This window comes from Nothoprocta perdicaria, unplaced genomic scaffold (assembly GCF_003342845.1).
Source record: "Nothoprocta perdicaria isolate Ctin4 unplaced genomic scaffold, notPer1 scaffold_9, whole genome shotgun sequence".
NCBI classification, from domain to species: Eukaryota; Metazoa; Chordata; class Aves; order Tinamiformes; family Tinamidae; genus Nothoprocta; species Nothoprocta perdicaria.
This window is the reverse complement of record NW_020456198.1, coordinates 5924536-5935896: the sequence shown is the minus strand read 5'-3', so window position 1 is coordinate 5935896 and position 11361 is coordinate 5924536. Positions and strand designations below refer to the sequence as shown.

The 11361-nt window shown below is 71.5% G+C and overlaps 2 protein-coding genes across 2 annotated transcripts in view; both read left to right on the top strand.

Moving 5' to 3' along the window:
- Positions 1-10001, top strand: part of LAMB2 (laminin subunit beta 2) — an 11258-nt gene extending 1257 nt beyond the window's left edge. The window contains exons 2-30 of the mRNA XM_026052616.1: positions 15-203; positions 936-999; positions 1729-1931; positions 2005-2125; positions 2511-2699; positions 2769-2948; positions 3034-3146; positions 3273-3352; positions 3442-3577; positions 3737-3892; positions 3986-4113; positions 4192-4312; positions 4431-4623; positions 4702-4845; positions 4946-5177; positions 5256-5419; positions 5508-5732; positions 6065-6279; positions 6359-6455; positions 6532-6904; positions 6974-7158; positions 7245-7486; positions 7554-7757; positions 7828-7972; positions 8239-8446; positions 8524-8665; positions 9091-9267; positions 9352-9511; positions 9854-10001. Of these exons, the coding sequence (XP_025908401.1) occupies positions 15-203; positions 936-999; positions 1729-1931; positions 2005-2125; positions 2511-2699; positions 2769-2948; positions 3034-3146; positions 3273-3352; positions 3442-3577; positions 3737-3892; positions 3986-4113; positions 4192-4312; positions 4431-4623; positions 4702-4845; positions 4946-5177; positions 5256-5419; positions 5508-5732; positions 6065-6279; positions 6359-6455; positions 6532-6904; positions 6974-7158; positions 7245-7486; positions 7554-7757; positions 7828-7972; positions 8239-8446; positions 8524-8665; positions 9091-9267; positions 9352-9511; positions 9854-9990 (4923 nt within the window). The 3' untranslated portion in view covers positions 9991-10001. The remainder of the gene's footprint in view (positions 1-14; positions 204-935; positions 1000-1728; positions 1932-2004; positions 2126-2510; positions 2700-2768; positions 2949-3033; positions 3147-3272; positions 3353-3441; positions 3578-3736; positions 3893-3985; positions 4114-4191; positions 4313-4430; positions 4624-4701; positions 4846-4945; positions 5178-5255; positions 5420-5507; positions 5733-6064; positions 6280-6358; positions 6456-6531; positions 6905-6973; positions 7159-7244; positions 7487-7553; positions 7758-7827; positions 7973-8238; positions 8447-8523; positions 8666-9090; positions 9268-9351; positions 9512-9853) is intronic.
- A 1289-nt stretch (positions 10002-11290) lies between these two features.
- The window catches only part of USP19 (ubiquitin specific peptidase 19), a 17745-nt gene continuing 17674 nt past the window's right edge, over positions 11291-11361 (top strand). The window contains exon 1 of the mRNA XM_026052679.1: positions 11291-11358. The gene's annotated coding sequence lies outside the window, so the exon portion shown is untranslated. The remainder of the gene's footprint in view (positions 11359-11361) is intronic.

Sequence of the window (11361 nt, the reverse complement as noted above, 5' to 3'; positions counted from 1 at the left end):
CTGGCGTCCCGCAGACCTTCCGTCCCGCGGCCATGCTGGTGGAGCGCTCGGCCGACTTCGGGCGCACGTGGCGCGTGTACCGCTACTTCGCCTACGACTGCGCGGCCGCCTTCCCCCGCGTGCCCCGCGGGCCCCTGCGCCGCGTCGACGACGTCGTCTGCGAGTCGCGCTACTCCGACATCGAGCCCTCCACCGAGGGCGAGGTGAGAGCCGGCAGCGCCAGGAGTGAAGCAGGACATGCACTCAGCTCGCAGGGATGGGTTGTGGTGGGATAGGATGGGAATGACACAGAGCAGGGCATGCACTCAGACAACGGGGATGGGATGGGATGGGAGCAGGAAATGCACCCAGCTTGCAGGGACAGCGTGGGATAAGATGAGATGGACACAGATCAGGGCTTGTCCACAGCTTGTGGGTGTGGGATGGGATGGGATGGGATGGGATGGGATGGGATGGGATGGGATGGGATGGGATGGGATGGGATGGGATGGGATGGACACAGAGCAGGGCTCGCCTGCAGCTCACAGGGATGGGATGGAATGAGATGGATTGGGATGGGATGGACACAGATCAGGGCTTGTCCACAGCTTGTGGGGATGGGATGGGATGGGATGGGATGGGATGGGATGGGATGGGATGGGATGGACACAGAGCAGGGCTCGCCCTCAGCTCACAGGGATGGGATGGGATGGACACAGAGCAGGGTTCGCCTGCAGCTTACAGGAATGGGTTGGGATGGGATGGAATGGGATGGGATGGCCACAGCTCAGGGCTTGCTCACAGCCTGCAGGGACAGGATGAGGTCAGAGCAGGGCGCACAGCTCGGCGGGATGGGGTGGGTGTGGAGCGGCCCGTGCACGCGGCTCGGCAGCGCCGGGACGGGTTGGGATTGCCTCGCGTGTCCCCTCGCCGCTCTGCCGTCCCCGTGTGTGCAGGTCATCTACCGAGTGCTGGACCCGGCCATCCCCATCCCGGACCCCTACAGCGCCGACATCCAGAGTGAGCGGCCGCCCGCGCGGGGCTCCAGCCTGGCGGCTCTATTTTGGGTGCAGCTATTCCGGGTGCTCTTCCCCGGCTCTGAGCTCCTCCAGTGGGGTGGGGACGGATCCAGCTTGTAGGGACTCAGTGTCCCCCTGCATCCCAGCCCCCGGGAGCCACAGGGGCCGCACTGGGGGCTGCAGCCCTTGGGAAGAGCGGAGGGTCAGACTGCGTCACAGCGAATGCTCGGAGCACAGAGGGATGGGCCTGCAGGAACATCGGGATGGGCCTGCGGGAATGTTGGGATGGCGGCGCCTGCCACTGGGCCGTGCCAGAGCTGGGCCCGGCCCCAGCGCCGAGCAGGAAGGGATGGGCGGTGGGAAAGGCTGCAGCGGAACCGGGGATGACATGGAGGGGGTTAAGCAGCCCGGCTAAATTTAGGCTGGGAGCAGGAGGAGGGGAGGAATCTGCAGGGCTGGCTTGCTGGGAAGCTGCATCCCGGGGGAGCCGTCCCGTCCTGCCGGGGCGCCGGAGCAGCGTGAGGTCATGGACGCTGTGCACAGCGCTGCCCACGAGCACCCCCAGCCCCAGAGCCCCCCAACCTGCCCTTGCCCACCATGCAAAACCTCTGCCAAGCGAACAGGGCAGTGCCCATCCGTGCAGCTCCCAGCCTGGCAGCGCAGCCCAACGCACCCGGGTTGCAACGCGCTGCTGCGGCTGTGCAACAACGCCGGTGTCTCCCCGTGCCAGACCTGCTGCGCGTCACCAACCTGCGGGTGAACCTCACCAAGCTGCACACGCTGGGCGACAACCTGCTGGACTCGCGGCGGGAGATCCGCGAGAAGTACTACTATGCCCTGTACGAGCTGGTGCTGCGCGGCAACTGCTTCTGCTACGGGCACGCCTCGGAGTGCGCCCCGCTCAGCGGCAGCGCCCCGGACACCGAGGGCATGGTAGGGCGAGCGCGGCGCCGCGGCGGTGCCACGCAGTGCCCGTGCTGTGCCCCTCACCGTGGTGTCCGGGCAGGTGCACGGCCGCTGCGTCTGCAAGCACCACACGCAGGGCCTCAACTGTGAGCGCTGCGAGGATTTCTACCACGACCTGCCCTGGCGCCCGGCCGAGGGCAGCAGCACCAATGCCTGCCGCAGTGAGTGCTGCCGGAGCGGGGTCCCACCGTGGGGAGCCTGGGATGGGCTGCACCGGACCTGGGGGTCCTGGGTGCTGGGCTGCGGTTTGGGGGGGGGTACGAGGACCCAGCTGGCCGTGTTTGGGGGTGCTGCCTCTTGCAGGCTGTGCTTGGGTTCAGAATCCTGCATGCTGCTGTTGGAGGAGCCTTGGGGATCAAGGGTGCTGCATGCCGTGGTTTGGGGCACCAGGGTTTGGGGTGCGGGTGCCATGTGTCGGGTTTGGGATCAAGGTGCTGTGTGTTGGGTTTAGGGTGCGGGTGCCACGTGTCGGGTTTGGGGTGCGGGTACCACGTGTCGAGTTTGGGGTGCGGGTGCCGCATGCCGCGCGCGGTGCCGTCCCCGCAGGGTGCGACTGCAACGAGCACTCGCAGCGGTGCCACTTCGACATGGCCGTGTACCTGGCCACGGGCAACGCGAGCGGGGCCGTGTGCGACGGCTGCCAGCACAACACCATGGGCCGCCGCTGCCACCTCTGCAAGCCCTTCTACTACAAGGACCCCAGCAAGGACCTGCGGGACCCCGCGGTGTGCCGAGGTGGGACAGGGCACTGGGCAGCCCCCCAGGGTGCCCGCGGCCGCGTCCTGACCCTGCCTGTGCCCGCAGCCTGCGACTGCGACCCCGAGGGCTCGCTGGACGGCGGGCTCTGCGACGCTGCCGACGACCCGGCGCGGGGGCTCATCGCGGGGCAGTGCCGCTGCAAGGAGCACGTGCGGGGCCCCCGCTGTGACCGCTGCAAGCCCGGCTTCTTCGGGCTCAGCGCCAACGACCCGCAGGGCTGCCAGCGTAGGTGGCACCGGCAGCGCCGGCTCCCCGCGGCGCCGTGCCGGGTGGCTCGGCCCGGCCGGACACCGCGGCGCTCTCTGCGCAGGGTGCCAGTGTGACCCGCGCGGCACCGTGGCCGACGGCAGCCGCTGTGACCCCGTCAGCGGTGAATGTCTCTGCAAGCGGCTGGTGACCGGGCGCAGCTGCAACCAGTGCTTGGTGAGCGGGGCTGTGCGGGGTGCCCGTGTGCGGTACCGTGTGCGGTACCACGTGCAGCTGCCCTGGCACCGTGCACGGTGCTCGGAGACGCGGTGCCGGCGCCCACTGACCCCCTTGCTCCCACAGCCCGAGCACTGGGCTCTGAGCCACGACCTGCAGGGGTGCCGGCCCTGCGACTGCGACGTGGGAGGTGCCCGTGACAACCGGTGGGTTTGGGCCGGGGGCAGCCTGGCGGCGGGCGCACGGCCCCGGCGAGCGCGGGTGCTCCGTGCTGACGGCGCCGTCCGTGCGCCAGGTGTGCCATGGAGACGGGGCAGTGCCGGTGCCGCAGCCACATGGTGGGACGGCAGTGCAGCCAGGTGGAGCCCGGCTTCTACTACATCAACCTGGACCACTACACCTACGAGGCCGAGGATGCCCGGCTGCTGCAGGTGAGGGGTGACGCTGTTCCTGGCGCCTCGGGGTGAGGTGGGTGCTGTGGGGGCTGCAGGGTGCCCAGGCACCTCTTCTGCAGCCGTGTGGTGGGGCAGAGGGTGCCTGCGGCCGAGATGCCCTGCGGACTCCTGTCTCACGAGTGCCGCTTGCGCCAGGGCTCCGTGGTGGAGCGCGAGCCCCTGGTCGGCCACCCGGCCTCGTGGACCGGCACGGGCTTTGCCCGCGTAGCGGAGGGCAGCTCGGTGGAGTTCCACGTGGCCAACGTGCCCTTCTCCATGGAGTACGACGTGGTCATCCGCTACGAGCCCCAGGTGAGTGCCCGGCCGCGCTGCCGAGCCAGGGCTGCGGGCGACCCTGTCTGGCGAGGCGTTGAGTGCAGCGACCTCCCCGTTCTCTGCGCGCAGCACCCGGAGCCCTGGAAGGAGGTGAGGCTGTGGGTGCTGCGGCCCAGCCCCGTGTCCGCCAGCAGCCCCTGCGGAAACACCATCCCGGCGGACGACCAGCTCTCCACCAGCCTCCCGTCGGGCGCCAGGTGGGTGCCCGGGCTGCGTGGGGCGCCCGGGGGCTGGAGGCTCCCGGCTGCCCCGGCCTCCCTTCTGCCGCCCCACAGGTACGTGGTGCTGCCGCAGCCCGTGTGCCTGGAGCAGGGCGTCTCCTACACCCTCCGCCTGGAGCTGGGCTGTGCCACAGGCCGCCGCGAGCCGCCCGCCGCCAGCATGCTCATCGACTCGGTGAGGGGCGCCCGGCAGCTCCCTGACCGCGGGTGCTGCACGGGGGGTGGCTGTGTCACACACAGGGAGCATCCCGAGGGATGAGGGGAGCGCGGGGGGCTGATGCCCTGTCCCGCAGCTGGTGCTCCTGCCCCGTCACTCCTCGCTGGAGATGTTCATCGCGGGCGACCCCGGCGCCATGGGGCGGCGGGAGACCTTCGAGCGCTACCGCTGCGGCCAGCACTTCCACGCGGCGGGGAGATCACCCGTGGGCGAGCCCTGCTCCAGCCTCCTGCGCAGCCTCTCGGCCCTGCTGCACGACGGGGCGCTGCGTGAGTGGGGCCGGGCGCGCGGGCACAAGGGTGCGCGGGCACCGCGGGCGCTGCGCTGATGCCGCGCTCTGCCCGCAGCCTGCCTCTGCGACCCGCAGGGCTCGCTCAGCGCCGAGTGCCGGCCCCAGGGCGGGCAGTGCCAGTGCAAGGCCAACGTGGCGGGACGCCGCTGCCACCGCTGCTCCCCGGGCACCTTCGGCTTCGGGCCCGCTGGGTGCCGAGGTGAGTGTCCCGCGGTGAGGAGCCCTGCGGGCTGCGTGGGAAGGGGTGCCCAGGTGGCAGTGTCCCCAGCATGTCCCGCGCTGCGTGTCCTGCCTTGCAGCCTGCCAGTGCAGCAGCGAGGGGGCGGTGAGCAGCGTCTGCGACAGCGCCACGGGGCAGTGCCCGTGCCGCGAGGGCGCCCACGGGCTGCGCTGCGACCGCTGCCAGCCCGGCCACTGGGGCTTCCCGGCGTGCCGGCCCTGCCAGTGCAACGGGCACGCCGAGGAGTGCGAGCCGCGCACGGGCAGCTGCCTGCGCTGCCGCGACCACACGGACGGCGAGAGGTGTCAACGGTACGCGGGGCACCGGGGATGCGCTCCCAGGGCACGGTGCCGCCCGCCGCCCGGCACCCACTCGTGGCCTGTCCCCAGGTGCGTGGCTGGGCACTTCGGGAACCCGGCGCTGGGCTCCGGGCAGCACTGCCGGCCCTGCCCCTGCCCGGAGGGGCCTGGCAGCAACCGCCACTTTGCCGCCTCGTGCCACCAGGACGGGCAGTCCCAGCAGGTTGTCTGTCACTGCAGCCCCGGGTACACAGGTGGGTGCAGCCCTCAGGGCACCCCACAGCGGCAGCCGGGGGTCCCCTGCCCTGGCTCCGGGCACTGCCCATGTCCCCGTGCCGGCAGGTCCCCGCTGTGACGAGTGCGCGCCCGGCTACTACGGGGACCCGCTGCAGTTGGGCGGGCGCTGCCTGCCCTGCCAGTGCCACAACAACATCGACACGAGCGACCCGGAGGCCTGCGACCGGCGCACGGGGCGCTGCCTGCGCTGCCTCTACAACACGGCGGGACCCCACTGCGCCGAGTGCCAGCCCGGCTACTACGGGGACGCCACGCGGCACAGCTGCCGGCGTGAGCATCTGTGCCGGGGCCTGGCATGTCCCCGGCGTATCCCTGGAGCCCCACACGCCTGCAGCTGCCTCCTGCCCATGCACACTGCGGGGTGCCCTCTGCCCAGCCCCGTGCTCTCATCCTTTGCCCATCCTGTGCCCATCCCCATCCTCACCTCATCCTGTCCCCTCCTGTCCTCACTTCACCCCCATCTATCACCATCCCCAAGCTGTCGCTGTCCCCATCTCCATCCCATCACTATCTCCATCCTGTCGCTGTCCCCATTCTGTCCTCATCCCCTCTCCACTCCCATTCCTGTCCCCGCTCATGCCTCAGTGCCCATCTGGTTCCAGGTTGCTCCTGCAACGCTCTGGGCACCGACCCCAGCACCTGTGGGCCGCACGAGTGCCGGTGCGACGGGCGCAGCGGGCAGTGCCACTGCCTGCCGCACGTGGAGGGCCAGAGCTGCGACCGCTGCCGCCCCAACTACTGGAACCTGGGCAGCGGGCAGGGCTGCGAGCCCTGCGCCTGCCACCCGCAGCACGCCCTGGCACCCGCCTGCAACCAGGTGGGACACCGCGGGGATGGGTGCTGGTGGCCGGGCGCAGGTGGCAGGGTGCCAGCCTGGGCCTTGCTGTTTCTTTCAGTTCACGGGGCAGTGCTCGTGCCGGGCGGGCTTTGGTGGCCGCACCTGCGCCGACTGCCAGGAGAACCACTGGGGCGACCCGCGGCAGCTGTGCCGAGGTGAGCGCCGGGGCGGGCACGGCGGGACGGCCACCGCGCTGAGCCCCCGGCACCCTGACACCCGCTGTCCCCACAGCCTGCGACTGTGACCCTCGTGGTGTTGCCAGTGCCCAGTGCCACCGCGGCAGCGGGCACTGCGACTGCCGGCCCGGCGTCTCGGGCGTGCGCTGCGACCAGTGCGCCCGGGGCTTTGCCGGCGCCTTCCCTGCCTGCCATCCCTGCCACCCCTGCTTCGGGGACTGGGACCGCGTGGTGCAGGACCTGGCGGCGCGCACGCGGGCGCTGGCGCAGCGCGCCAGCCTCCTGCAGCACACGGGCGCCGCCGGCGCCTTCGAGGGCACCTTCCGCCGGCTGCAGGACAGCCTGGCCGCCGCACAGGCCATCGTCGCCGCCCGCAATGCCACCGCGGCCACTGCCACGCATCTCGTGCGCACCATGGATGCGCTGCGGTGAGCGCCGGCGCCGCGCGCGGGGCCCGGGCAGACCCGGGCCAGCTCTTCACCCACTTTGCGTCGCAGGCAGCAGATCGAAGAGGCCACCGAGAGGCTGACGCAGCTGGAGGGGCAGCTGACGGCCACCCAGGACAGCAACTTCAACGCGAGCCACGTGCTGAGCACCGTGGAGCGGGGCGCGCGCGCCCTCAACCACAGCGTGCAGGAGCTGGGCCAGCGGCTGCACACCCTCAAGACGTCCAATTTCCTTGGTGAGCGGAGCGGGCGCCCCGTGCCGGGGCCAGGCCGGGCGGCAGTGCCACAACTGGGGGTCCCACGGTGCCCGTGCCACCCCCAGGTGCCTACGACAGCATCCGCCAGTCCCACGCGGAGTGGCGGGAGGCCGAGCGGCGGGCGGACGATGCGGCGCGCGCCCCACACGGCCCCGTGAGCGCTTCAGCAGCCGCGCGGCACCGCGCGGAGCAGCTGCTGGCCGCCCGCCGCGACGGCTTCAACCGGCGCAACGCGGCCAGCCGGCGGGCGCTGACGGAGCTGGCGGCGCGGGCGCGCGCGCTGAGCCTGCACCCGCTCAACGAGAAGGTGAGGGGCGATGGGCACGGAGCCGGGAGCGCTCCCGGAGCCGCTGCGAGCCCGCGCTGCCCTGCAGGTGTGCGGGGCCGCGGCCGACGTGCCCTGCGCCGAGAGCCCGTGCGGAGGAGCCGGCTGCCGGGATGAGGACGGAGGCCGGCGCTGCGGGGGCCTGAGCTGCGGCGGGGCCGTGTCCACGGCGGACAGCGCGCTGGCCCGGGCACGCCATGCCCACGAGGAGCTGCAGCGCGGCACCGCCGACGTGGCCCAGCTCTCCCACAGGGTGCGTGCCGCGGGTGCCGCGGGCGCCACGCCGTGCCGGCCCACACTGAGGGTCTGTGTCCCCCGGGCAGGTGGCTGAGGCCAAGGGGAAGGCGGACGAGGCCCGGCTGCGGGCGCAGGCGGCCCTGGACAAGGCCAACGAGACCAGGGCGCGCGTGGAGCGCTCCAACAAGGAGCTGCGGGAGCTCATCAGCCACGTCAAGGCCTTCCTGAGCCGTGAGTGCCGGCATGCCGCGAGGCTGCCCGGCGCCGCGGTGCCCGCGCTGCCTTGCACGCCACCGCCTGTCCTGCGCTGCATGTGGACCGTCCAACCCTACTGCATTGCCCCGTGCCCCACAGCTATCCCGCCCCACGCTGCCCTCCCCACTGCCTGTTACCCCCTGCCCTGTCCACCCATGCATCCCCAACCCCTTGTGTCATCCCCGAGCCCGCGCCCCTCTGCCCGGGGGGCACCACACGGCACTGACGGCTCCTGCCCACAGAGGAGGGTGCCGACCCCGAGAGCATCGAGGTGGTGGCCAGCCGCGTGCTGGAGCTGTCGCTGCCGGCCTCGCCGGCGCAGATCCACGGGCTGGCCGAGGAGATCAAGGCGCGGGTGCGCGGGCTGGCCAGCGTGGACGCCATCCTGGAGCAGACGGCCGGCGACGTGCGCCAGGCCGGGCGGCTGCTGCAGGACGCGCAGAGGGCCAGGTGAGCGCGGCGCCGGGGGGCACTGCCCGGCACACCGGCCCCGGCCGGCGCTGAGGCCGCGGCCGCCCCCGGCGCAGGTCGCGGGCCGAGAGCGTGAGGAGCACGGCCGGGGCGGTGCGGCAGGCGCTGCAGGAGGCGCAGCGCGCGCAGGGCACGGCCGAGGAGGCCATCGGCAGCGCCACCGGTGACATGCGGCACAGCGAGAGAGCGCTCGGCGCGGTAAGGGCCTCCGCTGTCCCCTCGGGAACGGTTGGAGCCCTGCCCGCGTGGCCCAGACACCCTGATGGTGTCGGTGTGTGCCACGTGGACACCTTTGTCCATCCCGGCCCTGGGGCGCACTCATGCCATCGGTCACCACCATGCAGACGATCTTGCGGTGCCCCTGTCCACTGCATGAGCTTCCTGGCAGACCAAGGTGGCCATGCTTGGCCTGTGGGCACCCTTTCAGTGTCCTGCCGTGGGGCACCCTCATGGCCTTGATCCCCATCACATCCTGGTGTCCTTCCCCACCGTGCGGGCTCCCCCATCCTTGGTCTGTCACCCCGATAGTGCCATTCCCATGCGCGGTCACCCCGGTGGTGTCCGTCCCCACCACACGGGCACCCCGGCGGTGTCCGTCCCCACCTCATGGTGCCAGTGCCCAGATCCAGGCGCAGATGGCGGACACCGAGCAGCATCTGGCCAGCGCCACGGAGCGGGTTGGGCTGCTGGACGGGCAGCTGGACGCGCTCAAGGTGAAGCGAGCCAACAACAGCCTGGCCGCCGCGCGCGCCGAGGACGCGGCGGGCGGCGCGCGCGCCCGAGCCGACGAGGCCAAGCAGGCAAGCGAGCCGGGACGGGGGCGCACGGCGGCACTGGGGGGCCAGCGGTGACAGCGGCGCCGACGCTCCCGTTTGTCGCGGCAGCTGCTCGAGGGCCACCTGCGGGACCGGTACCGCACGGCGCAGGAGCTGGTGCAGCACCGGGCGCAGGGCGCGCTGCAGGCGGGGAGCCGGGCGGACGAGCTGCGCGCCGAGGCTGCGGGGCTGCTGCGCGAGGCGCAGGACAAGCTGCAGCGCCTGCGAGGTGAGGGGCGCCGGGTGGCACCACATGGGTGGCACCATGCAAGTGGCTCCACATGGGTGGCACCGTGCAGATGGCACCATGCTGGTGACACCGCACGGGTGGCACCATGCAGGTGGCACGGTGCAAATGGCACCATGTCGGTGGCACCACATGGGTGGCACCATGCAGATGGCACCGTGCAGGTGGCACCACACTAGTGGCACCGCATGGGTGGCACCATGCAAGTGGCTCCACACGGGTGGCACCATGCGGGTGGCACCACACAGGTGGCACCATGCAGATGGCACCATGCTGGTGGCACCACGCGGGTGGCACCGCGCTGAGCACCCCCGTGCCCCGCAGTGCTGGAGGAGGCCTACGAGCACAACGAGCGGGTGCTGGACACCAAGGCGGCGCAGCTGGACGGGCTGGAGGCCAGGATGAGGGGCATCTTGGAGGCCATCAACCAGCAGGTGCAGATCTACAACACCTGCCAGTGAGCGCCCGGTGGACCCCACTCGCCCCACGGCGCGGCGGGGCGCGCGGCGCCCCTCAATAAAGCTACAGCACGAGGCTGCCCGCGTCCCGCCGCTGCCCGCGGGCCCTGCGCCGGCTGGGGGGCGAAAGGGGGTTTGGGGCCGTGCTGGTGGTGGGGTGACACGCGGTGGGGTGGCCGTGCTGTAGGGTGGCCATGGGGCTGGGGTGCTGCTGTGGGGCAGGCAGCGTGGAGGACGTGGTAGGGGCTGGCGGGGCTGTGTGGTCAGCATGGGGCTGTGGGGTGAGTGACAATGCAGTGGGGTGACAGTATGGGACTGTGGGGTGGTTGTGGGATGAGTGACACTGCAGCAGGGTGACAATGGGACTGTGGGGTGGTTATGGGATGGGTGACACCTCAGCAGGGTGACAATGGGACTGTGGGGTGGCTGTGGGATGGGTGACACTGCAGCATGGTGACAGCATGGGACTGTGGGGTGGTTGTGGGGCAGGTGACACTGCCGCACGGTGACGAAATGGGACTGTGGGGTGGTTGTGGGACGAGTGGCACCACAACAGGGTGACAATGGGACTGTTGGGTGGTTGCAGGACGAATGACATCGCAACAGGGTGACCATGGGACTGTGGGGTGGCTCTAGGATGAGTGACAACACAACAGGGTGACAGTATGGGACTGTGGGGTGGCTGTGGGGCAGGTGACACTGCAGCAGGGTGACAGCGCAGAGCCGGAGGATGGCTGGAGGGTAGGTGACACCGCAGCAGGGTGACAGCATGGGACTGTGGTGTCTGTGAGCGGGTGGCACCGCAGCAGGGTGGGTGACGAGCCATACATGAGGGGTGGGTGACAGCGCGGGTCGTGTTGAGGCACCGCGGGGCAAGGTGGGCACGTGGGGCGGCACTGCGGCCGGAACACAGTGTGGGGCTGTGGGTGGCAGAGTGGGACAGCACTGGAGGCCGTGGCCGTGGCCGTTGTCCATGGCCGTGGCCGTTGGCCGTGGCCGTTGCCATTGGCCGTTGCCCGTGGCCGTTGGCCGCGGTTGTGGCCGGCCCGTTGCCATGGCGACGGCGACGGCGGCGCCCGGGGCCAGAGGTCGCGCCCTTGCGGGGCGGGCCGCCCCCGGCGGCGGCGCGGTGACGTCACGGCCGCGTCGTTGCCATGGCGCCGCCGCTCCCGGGGAGGGGGCTCGCGCTAGCGGGTAGCCCCCCGTCGCTGGTCACATGACCGCTGCCCCCCCCCCGGCACGCTCCCGCGTCACGTGCTCCCGTGAACCGGCTCCCGGAAGTGCGTCACGGCTCGGGCCTGTCTCCGGAGTGGGCCCCGCTCGGAACTTGGGCTCGAAAGCAGCCGGAGCGGAGCGGCGGGCGGGGCGGCCGTG